The sequence below is a fragment of the Hyla sarda genome, chromosome 6, assembly GCF_029499605.1.
Source record: "Hyla sarda isolate aHylSar1 chromosome 6, aHylSar1.hap1, whole genome shotgun sequence".
In the NCBI taxonomy this organism is placed as follows: domain Eukaryota; kingdom Metazoa; phylum Chordata; class Amphibia; order Anura; family Hylidae; genus Hyla; species Hyla sarda.
The window spans coordinates 136,787,076-136,813,658 of NC_079194.1; the positions used below are offsets into that span (position 1 = coordinate 136,787,076).

Here is a 26,583-nt window from a genome sequence, read left to right on the forward strand (position 1 = left end):
AAACTTAACCTTACACCCTGTACAAGCATAGTAAGTGACCAAGGCAGGGGCCGCCTGTCTGAGGGAAGGTTCAATGCTGGGGGTAGACATTGCCAAGCACAGCCAATTAGTGACAGAAGAACTGGAACTAGCTCACCCAGGTTACTGACTGACATCCCGACACCTACGGAATACAGGACAGCCGGCTGGAGAGGCAGGGATGGGAGACCCACAGGAGCAGAGTGTAGCAGCGTCTGTGAAGAAGCAGTGCTGGACCAGGAGCGAGTCACGTGATACCGAAGGGGAGGAGTTACCGCGCGCTAGCACGGGAGAGGCTGAGACAGCCTGGTGTGCCCGCGCTGCCGCCCGATAGGCTAAACCAGCCCTCCCCGTGCCAGCGCTGTAATGCTTGGGCGCTCAGAGAGCGCGGGAAGGGGGCGGAGCTACACTCGGCCGGGACCAGGCCAAAGCCGCGACCTAAAGTAGCGGCCTGACTCCCAGCCGAAAGCCGCCCTGAAGACCACGAAGCCAGCAGCCGTCTCACTCTGCGGGGACAGCTGCCGGAGTGAGTAGCAGCCGAGACCACCCGCGGGGCGGAACTACACTAGGCCGGGACCAGGCCGAAGCCGCAATCTAAATTAGCGGCCTGGCTCCCGGCCGAACACGCTGCCCCGACACTGAGAAGCCAGCAGCCGTCTCCACTGCGGGGACGGCTGCCGGGGATACATATCCAGACCGGAGGGGCCGGCAGCTGCCTCACCAAGTGTGGGGGGCTGTAGCCCACAGTATGATGGTCGCGGCCAGTGCCCCAAAATAGTCACAGGTCCCCAATGCCCCTACCCCCAACTGGAATAAAGTCATTTCCCTGAGTAACCCTTGAGGAGCCTTAGTAGATGGAGGGGGTGAGGGGTGTAGGAACTCACCTGATTATGGAGGTATACTTGCCTCCTGAGAAGTTCTGTCCCCAGAAGTCTTCGCCAGACTAAGCCTGCTGCATCATGCCAGGCTTCTTTAAGCGGGCAGAGGCAATAGGCGACCCGGACCCAAGGTACAGACCTGGTGCTGGCCGGTGGCGAGGAAGGGTTAACGGACCATACTCTATGGAACCGTGCCCTTCAGTCACATGTGGGGAAACAGGCAGCGCCATGCTCCTGTCGCCCCTACCTAGAAAAGAAAAAAATTCTAAACACGAACACTAAAAAATAATAAAAAGACCAGGCCTGGAGGAATCCAGGCCCGTGTTGCCTCCTATGACACTAAGCTAAAACTGAGTGTCTCTAAGGCAGTAGGTAGGGTATACCCTGCTGGGAAGGGCTGACTTTTTTGTATGCCTAGTGTCAGACTCCTAGTGGCAGCAAGATATACCCACGGTTCCTGTGTTCCCCAATGGAGCTGAATGAGAAAAGGGGTTTGTTGATCACAGAAATATAGAATCACTGTAGCAAAGGTCAAAGGAGAATGCATGCACCTTCTCTTGGAACACCACAGCGGTCTCAAGCCCTGGCATTATGTCCAGCAATAGTCGGCAGGCGGCCGTGTTTAGTGGAGGCTCACGACTTGTCATAACATAGGCGTTAACCAGCTGTTGGAAAACAAAGACTATATGTCATGAAAAGTAAACAGAAGAGAAATAAAAAATAAAAAGTATTTCTTATAAACTGTACAAAACAATTATTTGTCCCTTCCTCTTCATAAGGAGGAATAAAGGACTTACTGCATTCATGAAGTCATCGTTCTTGAAGAGAATGCGTAGGAGATGTCCCAGCATGCACTCAGGGTTTGCTCGACCTGAAAAATACAATATTATTAGACATTAATGAATTAAAAGGGTTATCCAGGAATTGATAAGAAAAACAGAGCTAAATTCTTCCAAAAACAGCATAACATCTGTTCTCAGGTTGTCTGTGGTATTATAACTTGTCTCCATTCACTTCAATAGAACTAAGCTGCAATACCACACACAACCTGAGGACAGCTATGGTGATGGTATTGTTAAGCTCTGTTTTACTAATCCTGGATAACACTTTAAAAATATATATATATGAAAAGTAGAACAGAGTTACTACTGTATGAAGCCAGGTGTGCACACAACTGCAAAATTATATAATAATGATTAATAGTGGTGCACGGAAATAAAAATTATGGTCTGAAACCAAAAACTTTGGATGTTTGACGAAGAAACAAAACTAAAAATGACTTGCCCCGCCCACTTAAAAAAAAAAATACATTTCAATAAATGTAGTACTAGTTTTGGGTCAGCTGCAAAGGCCGTGTCAGTGAATGGTGGAATTTGCAGTTCGTTACTAATTACAACTCGAAAAACACCAAAAAATAATTGCATAATGAGCCAAAGATATTGACAAGATACTTTATTAAACACATATGCTCCAATAAGACATACATTTAAAAATATTATTGAGTAACAGTAATAGCAAAAGGTGCTGTAGGAACCAAACAACAAGTGGAGACTACACACTTAGCATACCGCTTTGCCCTGGATGAAGACTTGAGCAAAACGTTCGGTGGTGGAGGCTCGCACGTGTATTCCTCTCCATTGTGGTAATGATGTTGCGATTTGTCTATGCATACTTCTTTATACAGGGGTGTGGAAATTAAAAAAAAAAATACTTGTCCAAGGGACTAAAGCGAAACACAATCTACTTGTCCCTCAAGAAAATCCACTTGTCCTGGTAGATAAAATAATTTCAACCAAAATAGTACGATCCACCTCACTAGACCACCAGGGATGGTTAAAAGATCCCTTTAGACACTGCTGTCAACTTTAACAGCGGTGATCTTATGGTTTAATAGCGGCCACAGCGATCACAGCATGCCAGGCTATTAGCGGCGGGAGAGCTGTAGCTAGCTTCTTTTATACCCGAGGCAAGCCCCCCAATCTGACCCCTATAACTCCAATATAACTATAATCTTATGTGCAGTGATCTGTAGTTTTTATCGGAACCATTTATTATCAGAACTTTTATTAGGAAAGGGGCTTATTCACATATATACGCACTTAAAATATTTTAAATCACTATTTTTCAGTCTTCATGGGGACTTATATATGGAGTCTTTTGATTGGGTAACAGTGAACAACGCTGTGTTACTGGAGGGGGGGGGGGGGGGGTGTTCTGCTTCTCCAGTTTATATGGTGCCTTTTATTTACTCTAATGTTGTGTCAGAAAATGCTGGAAGCTGCATTTAGTTAGTATATGACTACAACTCCCAGCATGCCCTGATACAGCCTATGGTTCTTTGGGTGTTGCAGCATGTTTTGCACTGTATAGTAGTACAGTTAAGGTTATTGTGTAACATGCTGGGAGTTGTAGTTTTGGTTCGTGTCAGCTGCAGAGCCATAGGATGTGTCAAGGAATACTGGGAATTGCAGTTAGTAACTACAACACTCAGCATGCCCTGATGCAGCCTATGGCTCTGCAGCTGACCCGAACCAAAACTACAGCTCCCAGCATGTTGAACTTTATAGTTCTACAGTTTAGGTTATGGTGTAACATGCTGGGAGTTGTAGTTTTGGTTCGGGCGTGTTTGCGTGCATCCATGGGGCTCTTGGTCATCGGGCGAGTATGAAGGGGGGTGGGATTCTGGGGATGCAATTCAGTGCGGGTGGCCAGAAGCCACTAAAAATAAATAAAATTAGATAGCACAACAGGCAGCAGCACTTGTCAGTCCGCTCCTGTACAAAACATACATGCATACACATATACACACACACCGGGCCACTGCCCCCTATATTATACATTACATACATACATACATACATACACCCGCTGCTGCCCCCCACATCATACATTACATACACACACACACACACACATCATATATACACACTCACACCATAAATATACACCATACATATGCACACATCATACATACACCTGCCGCTGCCCCTATATCATACATTACATACACACGACACATACACCATACATATGCACACATTATACATACACCTACCGCTACCCACCACACATCATACACATATATACACATGACACATACACCCCCCTAATCATACATATACAACCACCCTTCCCTCCGCCTGCATGCTCGGCCTCCTCACCTGATCCGGTGTGAGGCGAAATCCACAGCCTGTGCAGTCTCCTTCACACACATGTCCTCTCCCCTCCCCCTGCTCTGTGTTTCCCCTGTGAATACTTGAAACCTTCCCGTGATGAATTAGGTCCTGTGTAGACAGAGCAGGGGAGGGAGGAGCTGTGTACGTCCTCATTCTCCCCGTCTTCCTGTATTATGCAGAGCTGCGCTCTCCATCCTCCGGGAGGGGGGTGAGGGGCATGGCTTAATTGGCTCTGCTCGGGCTCAGCTGCGAGGCGAGATCCCCTCACACCGGCTGGGGGGGGGCTCTGAGCAGCGGCCCCCGGCTACTGAAATCAACTGGGGGCCGCCACTGCCCCCTCCATACACTGAGCACCGGTGTGAGGTGCAGACTTGCATAGGCTCCTGCACCTCACACGGGCATTAAAGAAAAATAAGGGGGAAGTCGGTCTGTCCCTGCTTGCCCGATACAGGGCTCAATCTATAAAAAAAAAAAAAAAAAAAAATCACCTGCCCAGCGCCCAAAACTACTTGTCCCGGGCGTCGGGCAATAGGATTTCCACATCCCTGTTTATATACGTAGCCTTCTTTCAGACCACTGTAATTTATATGTCTTATGCACTGTGCCACTTATCTTTAATGCACTGCAACCAGTATGGTCCCTATAGTTATGATGCAGATTGATTACATTTATACTTCCTATCAGGCTGTATGCTAAGTGCGTAGTCCCCACTTGTTATTCGGTTCCTACAGCACCTATGCGATTACTCCATTCCGCTAATATTTTTAAAGGTATGTCTTATTGGAGCATATCTGTTTAATAAAGTATCTTGTCAATATCTTTGGATCATTATGCACATTATGCATGTGTTTTTCTAATTGTTCTTTATGGCGTAGATCTGTTACGCTTTTGGGACCCCAGTTTAAATTATTGACTAATTACAACTCCCAGAATGCCCTGAAACAGTTATTGCTCTGCAGCGGTCCTAGACGAAGACGTGGTCCCACCCCTCGAAACAAGTTGTTCGCATGCCTTTGTAAAATAAACTGTTTGTTGTTTTATAAGTCTGTTCCTTGCCGGGTATTATCCACTAGCCCGTCCCTACTGAGAGGAGAGCGCCGCTGACTGCACGACTTCATCAGAAGATTTTTCTTCCACCACTTGGATCTATTTGACTGTCCTCCACCAGTTTGACACGGGACCAGTGCAGGCTGCACTCCTCCATATACCACTTACTGTGAGAACAAGCGAGCTGTGGTGTTGTGCTCATAGCGCAACACTTATAGGTGAGCACATTTAGACCCATTTCTCACTTTTTTCCTTTAATAAGGATAATTGCGCTTAGATGCGCATCTGTCTGTCTGTTTTTTTGGTTTTCATATTACTTTATTTTTTTTGAGCAATGCATAATGTTACACTATAACTTACCGTAAGTAATGTCACAGAAAACTACAAGACAGAACTGAAGCATCCTGAGTGATTACTGCTGGAGATCGAGTGGTCTCAGTGGCCTTGGGTGCCGGTTCCTTGAAAACTGATGTAAGAGCTGCTGAGCACCAGTAAAGTGTTGGGCAATGCTGAAATCTTACACCGCATGCCTTGTAAGCCCTGACCCTTTTGTAAGCTGCACCCCTCCCCCCTCCTTTAACCCCTTAAGGACGCAGGACGTACTCAAACGTCCCCTTTTCCGAGTCCTTAAGGACTCAGGACGTTTGAGTACGTCCTGTCAAATCCCGGCCCCCCGCCGCTAGCCGGAGGGGGGCCGGTGCCCGATGCCTGCTGAAATCGTTCAGCAGGCATCGGGGCATATCGCCCAGGGGGGTCATTATGCCCCCCCATGTCGGCGATGGCCGCAGATCGCTGGACAATTCAGTCCAGCGATCTGCGGCAGATTACGGGTCAATCGGGTCTCCAGTGACCCGGAATTACAGGCTGTTCGGGGCCGTCTCCGACGGCCCCGAACAGCCAGAGCCTGCAGGGGTGAGGTGGCACTGGTGCCACCTCACGATCGCCCTGATTTGTCGGCCGGATTACCGGCCGACCAATCAGGGCGCCTGCTGCGGGTGTCACTCCCGCAACCCGCTCCGCCCCTCTTCCGGAGGACGTGAGCGGGTGCGGGAAGACGACCCCCGGTGCTGGGGACCCCGATCCCCGGCGTCAATGTTGGGATCGGGGCCCCAGGAGCGACGGCCGCGGCGGAGACGACGAGGGACTGACCTATGCGGCGAGGATCGTTGGAGGTGAGTGACAGCCTCCTGCTGTTGCTTAGCAACAGCTCCCAGCATGCAAAAAGGGCATGCTGGGAGCTGTAGTTATGCAACAGCAGGAGGTAGACCACCACAACTCCCAGCATGCCCTTATGGGCATGCTGGGACTTGTAGTTTTGCAACAGCTGGAGGCACATTTTTTCTATGGAAAAGTGTACCTTCAGCTGTTGTGTAACTACAACTCCCAGCTTGCACCAACAGCTAAAGTGCATGCTGGGAGTTGTAGTAGTGCATCTGCTGGTTGAATAACTACAACTCCCAGCATGCCCGTTGGCTGTCGGTGACTGCTGGGAGTTGTAGTTTTGCAACAGCTGAAGGCACACTGAGTTATGTAGCAAACCAGTGTGTCTCCAGCTGTTGCATAACTACAGTCCCCAGCATCCCCAGCCAAAGTAGTATGCCTCCAGCTGTTGCATAACTACAAGACCCAGCATGCCCTTCCACTGTCCGTACATGCTGGGGGTTGTAGCTTTTGCAACAGCTGAAGGCACACTGGTTGCAAAACACTGAGTTTGTTACCAAACTCTGTGTTTCACAACCAGTGTGCCTCCAGCTGTTGCAAAACTACAACTCCCAGCATGCACTGATAGACCGTACATGCTGGGAGTTGTAGTTTTGCAACAGCTGGATGTCCCCCCCCCCACTGTGAACGTACAGGGTACACTCACATGGGCGGAGGATTACAGCAAGTATCCGGCTGCAAGTTTGAGCTGCGGCAAATTTTCTGTCGCAGCTCAAACTGCCAGCGAGAAACTACTGTGAACCCCCCGCCCGTGCGACTGTACCCTAAAAACACTACAATAACACACAATAAAAAGTAAAAAACACTACATATACACATACCCCTATACAACCCCCCTCCCCTCCCCAATAAAAATGAAAAACGTCTGGTACGCCACTGTTTCCAAAACTGAGCCTCCAGCGGTTGCAAAACTACAACTCCCAGCATGCACTGATAGACCGTACATGCTGGGAGTTGTAGTTTTGCAACAGCTGGACGTTTCCCCCCCCCCCCCAATGTGAACGTACAGGGTACACTCACATGGGCGTTACGTTCCCCGAGGGGTCTAGTTTCCAAAATGGTATGCCATTTTTTTTTTTTTTTGCTGTCCTGGCACCATAGGGGCTTCCTAAATGCGGCATGCCCCCAGAGCAAAATTTCCTTCAAAAAAGCCAAATGTGACTCCTTCTCTTCTGAGACCTGTAGTGCGCCAGCAGAGCACTTTTCACCCCCATATGGGGTGTTTTCTGAATCAGGAGAAATTGGGCTTCAAATTTTGGGGGGTATTTTCTGCTATTACCCTTTTTAAAAATGTAAAACTTTTGGGAAACCAAGCATTTTAGGGAATTTTTTTTATTTTTTTTTTACGTATGCAAAAGTTGTGAATCACCTGTGGGGTATTAAGGTTTACTTTACCCCTTGTTATGTTCCCCGAGGGGTCTAGTTTCCAAAATGGTATGCCATGTGTTTTTTTTTTTTTTGCTGTTCTGGCACCATAGGGGCTTCCTAAATGTGAAATGCCCCCCAAAAACCATTTGTCACTCCTTCCCTTCTGAGCCCTCTACTGCGCCCGCCGAACAATTAACATAGACATATGAGGTATGTGCTTACTCGAGAGAAATTGGGTTTCAAATACAAGTAAAAATTTTCTCCTTTTTACCCCTTGCAAAAATTCAAAAATTGGGTCTACAAAAACATGCGAGTGTAAAAAATGAAGATTGTGAATTTTCTCCTTCACTTTGCTGCTATTCCTCTGAAACACCTAAAGGGTTAAAACGCTGACTGAATGTCATTTTGAATACTTTGGGGGGTGCAGTTTTTATAATGGGTTCATTTATGGGGTATTTCTAATATGAAGGCCCTTCAAATCCACTTCAAACCTGAACTGGTCCCTGAAAAAAAGCGAGTTTCAAAATTTTGTGAAAAATTGGAAAATTGCTGCGAAACTTTGAAGCCCTCTGGTGTCTTCCAAAAGTAAACACTTGTCAATTTTATGATGCAAACATAAAGTAGACATATTGTATATGTGAATAAAAAAAAAATATTTTGAATATCCATTTTCCTTACAAGCAGAGAGCTTCAAAGTTAGAAAAATGCAAAATTTTCAAATTTTTCATCAAATTTTGGGATTTTTCACCAAGAAAGGATGCAAGTTACCACAAAATGTTACCACTAAGTTAAAGTAGAATATGTCACGAAAAAACAATCTCGGAATCAGATTGATAACTAAAAGCATTCCAGAGTTATAAATGTTTAAAGTGACAGTGGTCAGAATTGCAAAAAATGGCTGAGTCCTTAAGGTGAAAAAGGGCTCAGTCCTTAAGGGGTTAAGCCATGCCCTCAATATTTGTGGCCCTTTTTTTTTTTCTTCTTTCGGCTCCAGGCAGAAAATATCATCTTCAGCTGATATGTTTCAGTTGCCAAAACATTAGTGCATCCCTACTGATTAACATACACTGACCTGGGTGTCTGTCATCAAAGGGGTCAGGGTCTCCCTTGCGATATTCCTCTGTCTCTTTCTCAATCAATTCTGACATCCTAGGGATAAAAACGATTAGAGTCTCAATGCTTTACTACAGGTCAAATAATATTTCAAGACACAGTCTGTGACTTAATTTGGAACTACCAAGTCACTTGCAGCATTTTCAATTTTCTTACCTGGTTAATTTGGGCACCATGTCATGCCCACTGCCATGGCCTGTCTCCCACTGTTCCAACAGGGACGTCAGCTCTGCTTTGGAGTCAACGTGAGTCCCCGTGGACGCCATGGCTGTACTGAATAAAAAAATAAGAAATTTTTTTTATGGATCCAGATCTTCTACACAAGCTGATGAAGACTACTGACCCCAAATATAATTATATTCCTGTTACAGTTCCATCTATATACACATTTGTAAAAATAACAATATAAAAATGTGGAGAAGCATCAGTGAGGACAAATTAAGAATTAAATCTAACATTCTTGTAACTCATCCCAATAAATATATTCATCTGTCCTATAGTCATCATCTCCTCAGCCTTAGGCCCCTTTCACATTACAGGTATCATCTTGTAAAAAAAAAAAAAAAAAAAAAAAAAAAAAAAAAAAAAAACACTCCCGGCAAAAAGTCCAGAAAATGTCCGTCAAGAAAATCCCATTCATGTCAATGGGCTTTTTTGAACATCCTTTTGCATCAGCCATGTCCATTTTACTAATGTCACTTATTTTTGTCAACACAAAAGACGGTGCATGCACTAATTTTTGGTCTGGCAAAAAGGAAAAAAAAAGGTGAAAAACTGGACGTTAAGATTTAACATTAAAGTCTATGGGAACCGGATGTTCAAAAAAAAAAAATTAAAAAAAAACATCCGTTATCAGTTATTGTCAGGTTTTTTTAACATACGGTTTTAGTACTGAGCAGCTTTACAAAATAAGGGTTAAAAACCTGATTAAAAAAAATAATAATAAAAAAAAACGGATGAACATCAGGTTTTTAAAGAAAAAAAAAACATTAAAAATTACGGATGATGGTCATCAATCATCATCCGTTATTACCAGTTATTTCATCTGTTTTTTTTTTTTTTTATCTATTATTGTAAAATAATGGCAGTAAAAAAGAAGGATGATACCTGTAGTGTGAAAGGGGCCTTAAATGGGCACTGTCAAATTCAAAAACTTATGTCTACTATAACATTAACTTTTCTAACATAGTTCGTAAGAAAATGTACCGTATTTTTTTGCACCAAATGGGTACTAAAATATTTAATAAACTATAACAGAATAATTATTCAACCCCTGACATGTGCTCCTAACATATTCCCACCCCCATTATGTGCCCTTCCCTGTATGATATTGCGCCCGAGCAGCTTCTCCTTATTTGCTTTAACCTTTATCAGACGCTGCTCTATTCTTGCAGAGAGAGTGCGCCACGGGAACGAGATCTCAGGGCGCTGGCGCGATGATGTGACGTCATCGTGCCGGCCTGCCGTGGATGACGTCTCGCAGCGCACACTCTGCAAGACTGGAACAGCGTCTGATAAAGGTGAGGGGATGCTGGATGGTGCAGCGGGAGCTAACAGCTCCCGCTATAGTACGGGAGGGGCAGTAATCTCCATAAGACGCACAGACATTCGCTCCATAAGACGCACAGACATTTCCTTCCCACTTTTGGGGAGAAAGTGCATCTCAAGGAGCGAAAAATAAGGTATTTCCTTTTTATTGAAATAATGGCTTATAAAATCATGGCTTTGTCCAAGCTGTAGCACAGGCATGGACAAAGTCCAGTAAGTGAGGGTGGGCTAGCACTCCTCTGTGCCCTCTCCTGTCCGATGGGACTCCCCTGTGCCCTCTCCTGTCCGATGGGACTCCCCTGTGCCCTCTCCTGTCCGATGGGACTCCCCTGTGCCCTCTCCTGTCCGATGGGACTCCCCTGTGCCCTCTCCTGTCCGATGGGACTCCCCTGTGCCCTCTCCTGTCCGATGGGACTCCCCTGTGCCCTCTCCTGTCCGATGGGACTCCCCTGTGCCCTCTCCTGTCCGATGGGACTCCCCTGTGCCCTCTCCTGTCCGATGGGACTCCCCTGTGCCCTCTCCTGTCCGATGGGACTCCCCTGTGCCCTCTCCTGTCCGATGGGACTCCCCTGTGCCCTCTCCTGTCCGATGGGACTCCCCTGTGCCCTCTCCTGTCCGATGGGACTCCCCTGTCCCCTCTCCTGTCCGATGGGACTCCCCTGTCCCCTCTCCTGTCCGATGGGACTCCCCTGTCCCCTCTCCTGTCCGATGGGACTCCCCTGTCCCCTCTCCTGTCCGATGGGACTCCCCTGTCCCCTCTCCTGTCCGATGGGACTCCCCTGTCCCCTCTCCTGTCCGATGGGACTCCCCTGTCCCCTCTCCTGTCCGATGGGACTCCCCTGTCCCCTCTCCTGTCCGATGGGACTCCCCTGTCCCCTCTCCTGTCCGATGGGACTCCCCTGTCCCCTCTCCTGTCCGATGGGACTCCCCTGTCCCCTCTCCTGTCCGATGGGACTCCCCTGTCCCCTCTCCTGTCCGATGGGACTCCCCTGTCCCCTCTCCTGTCCGATGGGACTCCCCTGTGCCCTCTCCTGTCCGATGGGACTCCCCTGTGCCCTCTCCTGTCCGATGGGACTCCCCTGTGCCCTCTCCTGTCCGATGGGACTCCCCTGTGCCCTCTCCTGTCCGATGGGACTCCCCTGTGCCCTCTCCTGTCCTATCACACAGGAGAGAGCACAGAGAAGTGCTAGCCCACCCTCATGTACTGGACTTTGTCCATGCCTGAGCTTCAACTTGGACAAAGCCATGATTTCTATAAAAAAAAAAAAAAATTCTTATTAAGTATATTAGAAAGGTTAATGTTTTGCCAAGATGTAAAAAGGTTTTTGTACCTGACAGTGCCCATTTAAATGGCTGATACAAAATGACAACAGACTGTAGGTTTATATGAAAAAAGATCCCTGCGCTGCCTTGACATGAGAACACACACCAGGGATGTACATTTTTAACAGTACTCATGTGTTGCAGTCTCCCTAGAGAAATCACAATGAATGAAGCATTTGTAGAGGTCTCTTAAACTCTGCGAAATCTCTCTGTGTTACAGAAGAAGGATATAGCAGAGCCAGCTGCAGACATATGATCTGACGCTGTGCTCACTTCTACCTAAACCAGGGCTGCCCATACACATCAGGGGTTACAATATTTAGCACAAAGTTCACAAGTAAAAATTCCCAGCTTGTGCATACAAGCTCCTCAGGTCACCACATACAGGTCATCATTACACAATTACCATCAGGGGCAGAGAAAAAACTAGTATGAATTACTCCAGACACCTCAACAGATTTTGTTGCAGGTAATAGGGGACATCAAGATGATCCATGAACATGAATCACAAAGCCAGCAGGATATTGTCATGTATAAAAAGAGGCATGGACTCAAGGGACAGGGACATAATACTCCCCCTTTATAAAGCATTGGTACGGCCTCACCTGGAATATGCTGTTCAGTTTTGGTCACCAGTCCATAAAAGGGACACTGCGGAGTTGGAAAGGGTGCAGAGACGTGCGACTAAACTAATATGGGGCATGGAACATCTTAGCTATGAGGAGCGATTAAAGGAGTTACAATTGTTTAGTCTTGAGAAGAGACGTTTAAGGGGGGATATGATAAACGTATATAAGTATATAAATGGCCCATACAAAAAATATGGAGAAAAACTGTTCCAGGTTAAACCCCCCCCCCCCCCAAAGGACGAGGGGGGACTCCCTCCGTCTGGAGAAGAAAAGGTTTAGTCTAAAGGGGCGACACGCCTTCTTTACCATAAGAACTGTGAATTTATGGAACGGTCTATCTCAGGAACTGGTCACAGCAGGAACAATTAACAGCTTTAAAACAGGATTAGATACATTCCTGGAACAAAACAACATTAATGCTTATGCAGAATTATAAAACTACATCCCTTCCCCTTATCCCCTTACACCCTTTCCTTCAATTCCCTGGTTGGACTTGATGGACGTATGTCTTTTTTTCAACCGTACTAACTATGTAACTATGTAAAAGAAAAAGGCAGATGAGAGGTAGGGGAGGACCGCTGTTGATGTAGGGTCCCAGCAAAGTAAGGGTCCAACACCCAATATCCTCTAGATGACACCAACCACACTGCACACACGGGGAGAGAAGTGAAACCTTGTTTAGATTCTGGAGAGGTGGGATTCACCAGGTGTTAGAACATGGCTTCGGGACACAAAACAGATGAGCAAAAAAAAAAAAAAAAAAAACCCTGTAAATGCAGCAAACAACACAGAAATCATTCTGAGCAATAGTTGCCAGCAGAACTAACCAAAATCTTAACACAAAAAGGTCTGTGTGATGGTTCATTGGAGCAGGTTTACAACGGTATCCAAGAGTTAACCCCTTATGGAAATGGCCCACTCTGGCCTTAAAGGGGTACTCCCATGAAAAACTTTTTTTTTTTTAATCAACTGGTGCAAGAAAGTTAAACAGATTTGCAAATCACTTCTATTAAAAAAATCTTAATCCTTCCAGTACTTTTTAGGGGCTGTATACTATAGAGAAATCCAAAAAAGAAATGCATTTCCTCTGATGTCATGACCACGGTGCTCTCTGCTGACCTCTGCTGTTCATTTTAGGAACAGTTCCTAAAATGGACAGCAGAGGTCAGCAGAGATCACCGTGGTCATGACATCAGAGGAAATGCATTTCTTTTTTGCATTTCTCTTTAGTATACAGCCCCTAAAAAGTACTGGAAGGATTAAGATTTTTTAATAGAAGTGATTTACAAATCTGTTTAACTTTCTGGCACCAGTTGATTTAAAAAAAAAAAAAAAAAAGGTTTCTATGGGGAGTACCCCTTTAACACCTTATGGACTCGTTTTTCGTTTTTGCACTTTCGTTTTTTTCCTCCTCTCTTTCTGAAAATCATAACTCTTAATTGTGCACATACAGACCCATATAAGGGCTTGTTTTTTGTGTCACCAATTTTACTTTGTAATGACATCACTTGTTTTATAACAATCTGCGGCAAAAAAATTTACTTATTTGTGGGGTGAAAAAAGAAAAGCCTTTTTTTAAATTTTAGGGCTTCCGTTCCTTTGCAGTGAACTTTTCGGTAAACATGACACCTTATCTTTATTCTGTAGGTCCATACAACTTATTTTACTAAAAAAAAAAAAAAAATTAGAACTACATGCACCAAAATTGCTTAAAATTGTCATCTTCTAACCCCTATACCTTTTTTCTCTCTGCATACCGGGGTATAGGAGCACTAATTTTTTTGCACCATGGTCTGTAGTTTATCCTTTTTTTGTTTTGATGGGACTTTTTGATCGCTTTTCATTAGTTTTTTTATGGTATATGAAGTTACCAAAAATGAACAATTTTTTAGTTAATCTTATATTTTAAAAGTTCGGACATTTACGCACGCGGCGGTACCGCAATATATTATTATTCTTTATTTCATTATTTTAATTAAAAAATAGGTAATGGGGGGGGGGGGGGTGATTCAAACTTTTATCTCCTGTATTAGGAACATATTCTCCGCACACCCTGCCTCTTCTCCTGTATTAGGAACCTATTCTAACACCCTGACTTTTCTCCTGTATTAGGACTGTCTCTCCCTCACACCCTGCCTCTTCTACTGTATTAGGACTGTCTCTCCCTCACACCCTGCCTCCTCTCCTGTATTAGGACTGTCTCTCCCTCACACCCTGCCTCTTCTCCTGTATAAGGACTGTCTCTCCCTCACACCCTGCCTCTTCTCCTGTATAAGGACTGTCTCTCCCTCACACCCTGCCTCTTCTCCTGTATAAGGACTGTCTCTCCCTCACACCCTGCCTCTTCTCCTGTATAAGGACTGTCTCTCCCTCACACCCTGCCTCTTCTCCTGTATAAGGACTGTCTCTCCCTCACACCCTGCCTCTTCTCCTGTATAAGGACTGTCTCTCCCTCACACCCTGCCTCTTCTCCTGTATTAGGACTGTCTCTCCCTCACACCCTGTCTCTTCTCCTGTATAAGGACTGTCTCTCCCTCACACCCTGCCTCTTCTCCTGTATAAGGACTGTCTCTCCCTCACACCCTGCCTCTTCTCCTGTATAAGGACTGTCTCTTCCTCACACCCTGCCTCTTCTCCTGTATAAGGACTGTCTCTTCCTCACACCCTGCCTATTCTCCTGTATTAGGAATGCATTCTCCTCACACCCTGCCTCTTCTACTGTACAGTGGTCCCTCAACATATGATATTAATTGGTTCCAGGAGAACCATCATATGTTGAAACCATCATATGTCGAGTACATATGTCTATGTAAAAATGGTAATTGGTTCTGGGGCCTCGGAACCATTGTATGTTGAATACATATCTCTATGGAAACTGCTAATTGGTTCTGGGATGACCATTGTATGTGGAGTGTATGGGGAGTGTTTAACAAACCAGGGTGCCTCCAGCTGTTGCACAACTACAACTCCCAGCTTGAATGTACAGCCACTGACTGTCTGGGCATGCTGGGAGTTATAGTTTTGCAACAGCTGGAGGCACACTGATAGGGAAACATTGATGTATGGGGTGTATAGTGTGTATATGTATTGTATGTGATGTGTGACATCGCATACAGTACTGTACAGTTCTTTAAATACCTTCAGGGGGGACAGAATGTCCTCCATTACAATCCTGCCGACTACAGCTCTATAGGAAAGGAAGGGGAGGGCAGCCAGCAGCTCATTGGATGCCTGCAGCAAGATGCTGCAGGCTATTGGCTATAGCTGCACTGGGGGGGCGGGGCTTACACGGAGCTCACAGTGGAAGCCTGTATGAGTTAGCAGGACAGCATGTGAGTAACAGGAGGCAGAACGGGGCACACGGGGCACATTAAACAACTATCTGTCAGTTGCTGAAGTTGTCAGCGCTGTTAGATAGCTGTTTGTACGATGGCCCCGACACACAGCAGCAGCAGCATCATATGTCGATGCTGCCTTCAACATACGATGGGCTCTGAGAGGCCATCATATGTTGAAATGATCATATGTCGGGGGGTCACTGTATTAGGAATGCATTCTCCTCACACCCTGCCTCTTCTCCTGTATCAGGACTGTCTCTTCCTCACACCCTGCCTCTTCTCCTGTATCAGGACTGTCTCTTCCTCACACCCTGCCTCTTCTCCTGTATCAGGACTGTCTTCCTCACACCCTGCCTCTTCTCCTGTATCAGGACTGTCTCTTCCTCACACCCTGCCTCTTCTCCTGTATCAGGTCTGTCTCTTCCTCACACCCTGCCTCTTCTCCTGTATCAGGACTGTCTCTTCCTCACACCCTGCCTCTTCTCCTGTATCAGGACTGTCTCTTCCTCACACCCTGCCTCTTCTCCTGTATCAGGACTGTCTCTTCCTCACACCCTGCCTCTTCTCCTGTATCAGGTCTGTCTCTTCCTCACACCCTGCCTCTTCTCCTGTATCAGGTCTGTCTCTTCCTCACACCCTGCCTCTTCTCCTGTATCAGGTCTGTCTCTTCCTCACACCCTGCCTCTTCTCCTGTATCAGGTCTGTCTCTTCCTCACACCCTGCCTCTTCTCCTGTATCAGGTCTGTCTCTTCCTCACACCCTGCCTCTTCTCCTGTATCAGGTCTGTCTCTTCCTCACACCCTGCCTCTTTTGTATCAGGTCTGTCTCTTCCTCACACCCTGCCTCTTTTGTATCAGGACTGTCTCTTCCTCACACCCTGCCTCTTCTCCTGTATCAGGTCTGTCTCTTCCTCACACCCTGCCTCTTCTCCTGTATCAGGACTGTCTCTCCCTCACACCCTGCCTCTTCTCCTGTATCAGGACTGTCTCTCCCTCACACCCTGCCTCTTCTCCTGTATCAGGACTGTCTCTCCCTCACACCCTGCCTCTTCTCCTGTATCAGGACTGTCTCTCCCTCACACCCTGCCTCTTCTCCTGTATCAGGTCTGTCTCTTCCTCACACCCTGCCTCTTTTGTATCAGGACTGTCTCTTCCTCACACCCTGCCTCTTCTCCTGTATCAGGACTGTCTCTCCCTCACACCCTGCCTCTTCTCCTGTATCAGGACTGTCTCTTCCTCACACCCTGCCTCTTCTCCTGCATCAGGACTGTCTCTTCCTCACACCCTGCCTCTTTTGTATCAGGACTGTCTCTTCCTCACACCCTGCCTCTTCTCCTGTATCAGGACTGTCTCTTCCTCACACCCTGCCTCTTCTCCTGTATCAGGACTGTCTCTTCCTCACACCCTGCCTCTTCTCCTGTATCAGGTCTGTCTCTTCCTCACACCCTGCCTCTTCTCCTGTATCAGGTCTGTCTCTTCCTCACACCCTGCCTCTTCTCCTGTATCAGGACTGTATTCTGCTCACAGCAACATTATAAAGGTCTTTTTCTGAGAACCTGTCTATTCCCCTGCATTGTGGCCCTCTCTTTCTTTGACGCTGTCTCCACTTAGCAGGGCTCCGTTATCCCCTCTTCAGTCCCGGTCTGCCCTCCCTTCTCGTTATGTCTCATATTCCTTCCCTCGATCTCCCGCCCGTCAGTTATCTGGCCCCCGGGGCCGGCGTTTCTCACCTCTCGGCCTCTGTCTCTCACGCTCTCGGCTCTTGTGTCGCACAGTTCTCACGTCACCGTCCTGCGCGCCTTCTCTTTCCCTCCACAGACCAGTGAGCGCACAGCATTATTGGTAGTGTAGTCTTGTCGTGACGCAAGGATAGGGGCGGCATCTCGTTTATAGGTCCGGCCATGTTGTGAGGGGCAGGTAGTTACGTATATGTTTTCCAAATTAATTTCCGACCGTACAAGGAATATATAGGACAGTGTTTCCCAGCCAGGGTGCCTCCAGCTGTTGCAAAACTACAACTCCCAGCATGCCCGGACAGCCTAAGGCTGTCCGGGCATGCTGGGAATTGTAGTTTTGCAACAGCTGGAGGCACCCTGGCTGGGAAACACTGACATAAGACCTTACACCTCCATGCTGTTTCCATGGCTACACTGCAGCTCACAGAAAGCTGTCATTACAATATCTCAGTAGTGTTACCTAGACTTCTGCTAAATTCCCCTCCAGTGTGTTGGAAATCCAAGTGGATTCTTCTACCAACAAATAACGCCCCAAAATGCACTACAGCCAGATGTTATCTGGAGGTCAATATGGAAGTTTGAAACATTAGACCCACGGATCATTTTTTTCTTTTGCCATTTTTTCACCCTTTTGTGGCATTTTAACAAAATCGCAGCCTATTGAGGGTATGGTGTTTTAAATTGGCGTTTTATCCCCCAAATTCGTCAGTATCCTTGAGTCACTTGAATGAATTACAAGACTTGTAGTGAAAAAAAATGCAGGATTTAAAACATCAAAGGAAAAAAATACGAAAAAAATGCATCAATAAGGGGGCATGTATTTGTGTGTTTTTTCTTTTTTTTTTCAGGTCCAAAAAATCCATGCAAAATAAGCCTAAAGCTAAGTTGCTCTTGTTTTTTCACCAGGAAAATCGCTATGTGGATCTAACATTGGCATTTTTTCCCCATTTCTTCTATAAAAATCCCTGAGTCACTTAGGGGGAGATTTATCAAAACCTGTGCAGAGGAAAACTTGCCCAGTTGCCCATAGCAACCAATCAGAGCGCTTCTTTCATTTTTCACAGGCCTTCATAAAAATGAAAGAAGCAAGCTGATTGGTTGCTATGGGCAACGGGGCAAGTTTTCACAGGTTTTGATAAATCTCCCCCTTAATGAATAAATCACATGACTTGTAATGATAAAAATGCAGTGGAAAAAAACACCAAAGAAAAAACGGCAGGAATAAACCCTTAAGGCTAGGATTCCACTTGTTTTTTTTCTGGCAGTTTTTGGAATACTGCCACTGCAGTTTTTGAGCCAAAGTCAGAAGTGGATCCATAAGGGAGGAGAAGTATAAGTCCTTCCTTTATATGTCCTATTCCTTTTGAATACACTTCTGGCTTTGGCTCAAAAACTGCAGTGGCAGATATCCAAAAACTGCCAGAGAAAAACCAAGTGGAATCCTAGCCTAAAGGAGATATGCAGCGGAAAACTTTTATGTCCCCCTGTGCCCAGGCTGCAAAAAAAAAAACCTAACTCGCCTTCCTGCGTTCCCCCGGCGCTGCGCTGCTCCGTGCTTCTTAGGCTCAAAATGTCACACTGCGGTCAGTGTATCGCCGGCCGCAGCGATGTTCCCCCTTGGCTGGTGATAGGCTGAGTGCACTGTCATGTAAGAAGCCGGCCCAAGCTCATTACATGACAGTGCGCTCAGCCTATCACCGGCCAAGACAGGACATCGCTGCGGTCGGCGATACACTGACCACAGTATGACATTTTGAGAAATGGGACGCCGATACCGGAGCAACAAGAGAAAAAAAAATTCTATAATGCCCATGCTGCCTTAAAATTAAACAATAAACAGGACTCACCTGCTTCCCCTATGTCCCAGTATCTCGTTCTGCTCCTCTGCCGACATCTTTTTCCTGGTCAGGCCGTGGTCAGCACGACACAATGCCTGTCAACAAATCGCCAGCCTGTCCTGCTGAGTGACAGTCTGATACATTGAGCCTAGGTGACCAATGCGGTGGCTAAAAGCATTACACTGCCGCTCAGCTTATCGCCGGTTTCTGTTTATGCAAAGTTCACTTTTCAGTCACATTGGCCCACATTTATCATCGTCTTTAGACTGTTTTTGTATCTAAAAAAGGGGCAAAAAAGGAACAAGCAGGGTTTTTTGCGCCTTTTTTTTTTGCCCCTTTTTGTTTACACATTTCTGCTGATTTTGAGTAGCAATCCACTGATTTTGGCAATAGACATGATATGGAAGGGATTTATCATTGTACCTTTTTGTAAAAAGGAGCAAAAAAAGGCGTAGAGCCACTGAAAAGTCTCTAAAACTACACCAGCCCAGACATAGTTTAGCTTTTTGGTGTATGTGAAGAGAGAAATTTCAGAAAATGTGACCTGCTTAAAATGTATCAAATGCTCTGTGACCATTTAATAAATATGGTGCTACTTCACATTACCAGCACACAAAAAAAAGGTGTAAAAAAAATGCTTCACTTACACTACAATGATAAATGTGGGCCATTATGTTTATTCTGTAGGTCCATACAACAGGAATCCCAGCTTGTCCTCAGTGTACAGAGCCCTGCTTGTCCTCAGTGTACAGAGCCCTGCTTGTCCTCAGTGTACAGAGCCCTGCTTGTCCTCAGTGTACAGATCCCTGCTTGTTCTCAGTGTACAGAGCCCTGCTTGTCCTCAGTGTACAGAGCCATGCTTGTCCTCAGTGTACATAGCCCCGCTTGTCCTCAGTGTACAGAGCCCTGCTTGTCCTCAGTGCACAGAGCCCTGCTTGTCCTCAGTGCAAGGAGCCCTGCTTTTCCTCAGTGTACAGAGCCCTGCTTGTACTCAGTGTACGGAGCCCTGCTTGTCCTCAGTGTACGGAGCCCTGCTTGTCTTCAATGTACGGAGCCCTGCTTGTCCTCAGTGTACGGAGCCCTGCTTGTCCTCAGTGTACAGAGCCCTGCTTGTCCACCCACACTTCCTGTATTTGGACTCCTCATAGACACACAGAAACAATAGCTGTAGGGACAAAAATATACACATTTTTTGACCAAAGTACATTTCAAATATACATATAATAGTATTATCTACATTATATCAAAAGTTTTTGTTGAAGAAAGGTACACTTTAAGATATAACAACTGAGCTGCGATTGGTTGCTGTGGGAAAAAAACCTGACAATTAGGGTTTCATACTGATTGATAAATCTCCCCCTATAATATTTGTACAAAAATATATGTAGTATGCTTAAAATTGTCCTCTTCTGACCGCTAGAACACTTAAATTTTTCTGTATTCGGGGCTGTATGTATTTTTGAACCACAATGTATAGTTTTTATTGGTACCACTTTTGTTTTGATGGGACTTTGTGATCACTTTTTAATAATTTTATTCTGGAATATGAAGTTACCGAAAATACACAGCTCTGGACTTTTTTTACTTTTACACCATTGATCATGTGGTATAATAAACTATATATTTTAATAGTTCAGACAATTACACACATGGCAATACCATAGATTATATGGGAAAAATGGGGGTGATTCAAACGTTTATTAGCGAAGGGGCTTATTCACATTTATAAACTTTTTTTTTTCAGGGTTATCAGCACTCCATTAGAATAGGCTGTCAATCAGAAGAGCAGGAGGCAGGTAGGGACCCTCCATCCTCTGAGCTGATCGGGACACCACAGTTTCGCCACTGTGGTCCCGATCCGCTTCCCTGAGATTACTCGCATTGTTTTTTTCTCTTCTCTTACACATTTAGATGCAGCAATCATCTTTGATCGCAGCATCTTTAGGGTTAAATGGGCACTCTCATTAAAACTAATTTTTGCTATTGCAATCCTTATGGTAAATAAAAAAATCTTTCTAATGTACTTTGTTTAACAGAGATTTACTAGTGTTGAGCACAAATATTCCAAATGCAAATTTTTACAGCGAATAACGGTACTACACGATTTTGCGAATATTTAGAATATAGTGATATATATTAATAATGATGAATATTTGTTTTTTTTGTGAATATATGTAAATATGTGAATATGCAAATATTTGCAAATATGCAAATATTTTCAAATATCGGCACTTCCAGACGATATTTTAGGTGAAATATATTATCGCGCATGCGCACTATGTGAATTTCAATTTTTTTGCATGGAAAAAAAAGAGAGAACGAACATAGCAAATATGCAAATTTCGAGAACAAAGGATGAATATTCGTCCATATATTCGCAAAATACAAAGATTGTACCCCCAGCGGTTACAAAACTTCAACTCCCATCATGGGAGTTGTAGTTTAGCAACAGCTGAAGGCTGTAGTGGTGCAGTGGTGATCTCCTGTACTGGATACCAAGACACTTTACGGCCGGTATCTAGTATGCTTCAAAATACAGAGTAGTCTGTCTACATAAAGATAGATGACCCCTAGTGGTGGCTATTTTCATTTTAGATTTTTTAGTAAAATTGAATTTTTTTTTAATAATGTATATTTTAAAAAATCTGATCAGTAGTACTACAAAGTACAATACGTTTTTGATAATGACAGTGCCTCTTTAACCCCTTAAGGACTGAGCCCTTTTTTGCAATTCTGACCACTGTCACTTTAAGCATTAATAACTCTGAGATGCTTTTACCGTTTATTCTGATTCCGAGATTGTTTTCGTTACATATTCTACTTTAGCATAGTGGTAAATTTTCATTGTTACTTGCATCTTTTCATCTACTTAAAAATGTAGCATTTTTCTAACTTTGAAGCTGTCTGCTTGTAAGGAAAATAGACATACTAAATAAATTATATATTGATTCGCATATACAATATGTCTACTTGATGTTGGCATCATAAACTTGACATGTTTTTACTTTTGGAAGACATTAGAGGGCTTCAAAAATCAGCAGCAATTTTCCAATTTTTCACGAAAATTAAAAAATCGGAATTTTTCAGGGACCAGTTCAGTTTGAAGTGGATTTGACGGGCTTTCATGTTAGAAATACCCCATAAATTACCCCATTATATAAACTGCACCCCTCAAAGTATTAAAAATGACATTCAGAAAGTTTGTTAAAGGGGTAGTCCAGTGGTGAAAAACGTATCCCCTATCCTAAGGATAGGGGATAAGTTTCAGATCGCGGTGGGTCCGACCGCTGAGGCCCCCCTCGATCTCCTGTATGGGGCCCCAGCTTACTGGCCAGAAAGCGCATGTTGACCACCGCACGAAGCGCCAGCCGACACACCCCCTCAATACAACTCTATGGCAGAGACAGAGATTGCCGAAGGCAGTGCTCCGGCTCTGCCATAGAGTTGTATTTAGGAGGCGTGTAAGCTTCGTGCGGTGGTCAACACGCCCCCTTCCCGCGGGCTGTCGGGGCCCCATACAGGAGATCGCAGGGGGCCCCAGTGGTCGGACCCCCCGCAATCTGAAACTTATCCCCTATCCTTAGGATAGGGGATAAGTTTTTCACCACTGGATATCTCCTTTAACCCTTTAGGTATAGCAGCAAAGTGAAGGAGAAGATTCAAAATCTTCATTTTTTACACTCGTATGTGCCATTTTTTTTATTTTTTACAAGGGGTAAAAGGAGAGAAATCCCCCCAAAATGTGTAACCCCATTTCTCTCGAGTAAGGAAATACCTCCTCATATGTAGATGTAAAGTGCTCTGTAGGTGCACTAGAGGGCTCAGAAGGGAAGGAGCGACAATGGTATTTTGGAGAGTGAAATTTGCTGAAATGGTTTTTGGGGGGCATGTTGCATTTAGGAAGCCCCTATGGTGCCAGAAAAAAAAAACCACATGGCATACTATTTTGGAAACTACACCCCCCAAGGAATGTAACAAGGGGTACAGTGAGCCTTAACACCCCACAGGGGTTTGACGACTTATCATTAAAGTCGGATGTGTAAATGAAAAAAAAAATTTTCTTCATCACTAAAATGCTTTTCTCCCCCAAAAATTTTTTTTACATGTTTACAAGGGGTAATAGGAGAAAATGCCCCCCCAAATTTGTAACCCCATTTCCACTGAGTATGGAAATACCCTATGTGTGGACGTCAAGTGCCCTGCTGCCACACTACAATGCGCAGAAGAGAAGGAGCGCCATTGGGATTTTGGAGAGAGAATTTGTTTAGAATTGAAGTCGGGGGCCATGAGCAATTAAAAATCCCCCCGTGGTGCCAGAACAGTGGACCCCCCCACATGTGACCCCATTTTGAAAACTACACCCCTCACATAAGGGGTGCAGTGAGTATTTACACCCCACTGGCGTTTGACAGATCTTTGGAACAGTGGGCTGTGCAAATGAAAAATTACATTCATTATATTAAATTTAGTTTCCAAAATGGGGTCATATGTGGGGGATGGATCCATTCTTCTGGCACTATGGGGGCTTTGTAAACACACATGGCCTTCAATTCCGGACAAATTTTCTCTCCAAAAGCCCAGTTGTGCTCCTTCTCTTCTGAGCATTGTAATTCGCCAGCAGAGCACTATACATCCACATATGGGGTATGTTCTTACGCAGAAGAAATGGGGTTACAAATTTTGAGGGGAATTTCTTTCCCTATTTTCCCTTGTGAAAATGAAAAATTTCGGGTAACACAAGCATTTTAGTTAAAAAAAAAACATTTATTTCATTTTCCCATCCAACTTTAACGAAAATTTGTCAAACACGTGTGGGGTGTTAAAGGGGTACTACCGTGGAAAACTTTTTTTTTTTTTTCCCCAAGGTGCCAGAAAGTTAAACAGATTTGTAAATTACTTCTATTAAAAAATCTTAATCTTTCCTGTACTTTTTAGGGTCTGTATAATACAGAGGAAATGGTTTTCTTGTTGGAACACAGAACTCTCTGCTGACATCATGACCACAGTGCTCTCTGCTGACATCTCTGTCCATTTTAGGAACTGTCCAGAGCAGCATATGTTTGCTATGGGGATTTTCTCCTACTCTGGACAGATGTCAGCAGAGCACTGTGTTCCAAAAAAGAAAACAATTTCCTCTGTAGTATTCAGCAGCTAATAAGTACTGGAAGGATTAAGATTTTTTAATAGAAGTAATTTACAAATCTGTTTATCTTTCTGGCACCAGTTGATTTAACCTTTTAAAGATGCAGGGTTTTTCAGTTTTTGCACTTTAGTTTTTTTCTCCTTACCTTTTAAAAATCATAACCCTTTCAATTTTCCACCTAAAAATCCATATTATGGCTTATTTTTTGCGTCACCAATTCTACTTTGCAGTGACATTAGTCAATTTACCCAAAACGGAAAAAAAAATCATTGTGCGACAAAATCGAAGAAAAAAACGCCATTTTGTAACTTTTGGGGGCTTCCGTTTCTACGCAGTGCATATTTCGGTAAAAATGACATCGGTAAAAATGACTTATCATTATTCTGTAGGTCCATACGGTTAAAGTGGTACCCTACTTATATAGGTTTCATTTTGTCGTACTTCTGGAAAAAAATCTTAACTACATGCAGGAAAATCTATACGTTTAAAAATGTCCTCTTCTGACTCCTATAACTTTTTTATTTTTCTACGTACAGGGCGGTATGAGGGCAAATTTTTTGCTCCGTGATCTGAAGTTTTTATCGGTATCATTTTTGTTTTGATCAGACTTTTTGATCACTTTTTAATGGTATAAAAAGTTACCAAAAATACGCTTTTCTGGACTTTGTAATTTTTTTTACGTGTACGCCATTGACCGTGCGGTTAAATTAACAATATATTTTTATAGTTCGGAAATTTAAGCACGCGGCGGTACCACATATGTTTATTTTTATTTACACAGTTTTATTTTTTTTTTATGGGAAAAGGGGGGTGATTCAAACTTTTATTAGGGAAGAGGTTAAATGACCTTTATTAACACTTTTTTTTAACTTTTTTTTTGCAGTGTTATAGCTCCCATAGGGACCTATAACACTGCACACACTGATCTTTTACACAGATCACTGGCGTGTATTAACACGCCTGTGATCAGTGTTATCGGCGCTTGACTGCTCCTGTCTGGATCTCAGGCATGGAGCAGTCATTCGTCGATTGGACACCAAGGAGGCAGGTAAGGGCCCTCCCGGTTTCCTGTCAGCTGTTCGGGATGCCGCAATTTCACCGTGGCAGTCCCGAACAGCCCAACTGAGCAGCCGGGTTACTTTCACTTCAGACGCGGCTGTCAGCTTTGATCACCGCGTCTGAAGGGTTAATACAGGGCATCACCACGATCGGTGATGTCCTGTATTAGCCGCGGGTCCCGGCCGTTGATAGCCGCCGGGACCAACCCGATACGACGCGGGGACACCGCGTGACCCCACGGCATATCGCGGGAGCTGGCAGAGGACGTAAATATACGTCCTTTATCGTTAAGGGGTTAAAAAGTAAATAAATAAAATTAAAAAAGTTTTCACTATACCCCTTGTTACGTTCCGTGAGGGGTGTAGTTTCCAAAATGGGGTCACATGTGGGTATTTATTTTTTTGTGTTTATGTCAGAACTGCTGTAAAATCAGCCACCCCTGTGCAAATCACCAATTTAGGCCTCAAATGTATATAGTGCGCTCTCACTCCTGAGCCTTGTTGTGCGCCCGCAGAGCATTTTTCCACCCACATATGGGGTACTTCCGTACTCAGGAGAAATTGTGTTACAAATTTTGGGGGTCTTTTTTTTTCCACAATATAACGTATGGGGCAACACCAGCATGTTAGTGTAAATTGTTTTATTTTTTTACACTAACAGGCTTTTGTAGACCCCAACTTTTCCTTCTCATAAGGGGTAAAAGGAGAAAAAGCCCCCCAAAATTTGTAGCGCAATTTCTCCCGAGTACGGAAATACCTCATATGTGTCCCTAAACTGTTTCCTTGAAATACGACAGGGCTCTGAAGTGAGAGAGCGCCATGCGCATTTGAGGACTGAATTAGGGATTGCATAGGGGTGGACATAGGGTATTCTACGCCGGTGATTCCCAAACAGGGTGCCTCCAGCTGTTGCTAAACTCCCAGCATGCCTTGACAGTCAGTGGCTGTCCGTAAATGCTGTGAGTTGTTGTTTTGCAACAGCTGGAATCTCCATTTTGGAAACACTGCCGTAAGATACGTTTTTGATTTTTATTGGGGGAAGGGGGGGGGGACAGTGTAAGTAAGTGTATATGTAGTGTTTTACCCTGTATTTTGTGTTAGTGTAATGTAGTGTTTTTAGGGTACATTCACACAGGCGGGGGTTTACGGT

The 26,583-nt window shown here is 44.7% G+C and overlaps 1 protein-coding gene and 1 long non-coding RNA gene across 9 annotated transcripts in view; one reads left to right on the plus strand and one right to left on the minus strand.

Moving 5' to 3' along the window:
* Positions 1-17,514, minus strand: part of DCAF1 (DDB1 and CUL4 associated factor 1) — a 55,144-nt gene extending 37,630 nt beyond the window's left edge. Inside the window, exons 1-6 of one of the 7 annotated variants that reach the window (XM_056525169.1) lie at positions 17,215-17,308; positions 12,628-12,718; positions 8,978-9,094; positions 8,781-8,857; positions 1,694-1,767; positions 1,448-1,561 (exon numbers count right to left, since the gene is read on the minus strand). In XM_056525169.1, the coding sequence (XP_056381144.1) occupies positions 1,448-1,561; positions 1,694-1,767; positions 8,781-8,857; positions 8,978-9,087 (375 nt within the window). In that variant the 5' untranslated portion in view covers positions 9,088-9,094; positions 12,628-12,718; positions 17,215-17,308. Of the gene's footprint in view, positions 1-1,447; positions 1,562-1,693; positions 1,768-8,780; positions 8,858-8,977; positions 9,095-12,297; positions 12,391-12,627; positions 12,719-14,059; positions 14,205-15,459; positions 15,483-17,214; positions 17,343-17,388 lie in introns of those variants that run through there. The other 6 variants (XM_056525166.1, XM_056525167.1, XM_056525171.1 and 3 more) reach the window with 6 other exon arrangements.
* Positions 17,445-26,583, plus strand: part of LOC130276175 (uncharacterized) — a 37,258-nt gene continuing 28,119 nt past the window's right edge. For both annotated transcript variants that reach the window (XR_008845035.1, XR_008845036.1), the window contains exons 1-2: positions 17,445-17,575; positions 20,977-21,028. This is a non-coding gene — a long non-coding RNA (uncharacterized LOC130276175). The remainder of the gene's footprint in view (positions 17,576-20,976; positions 21,029-26,583) is intronic.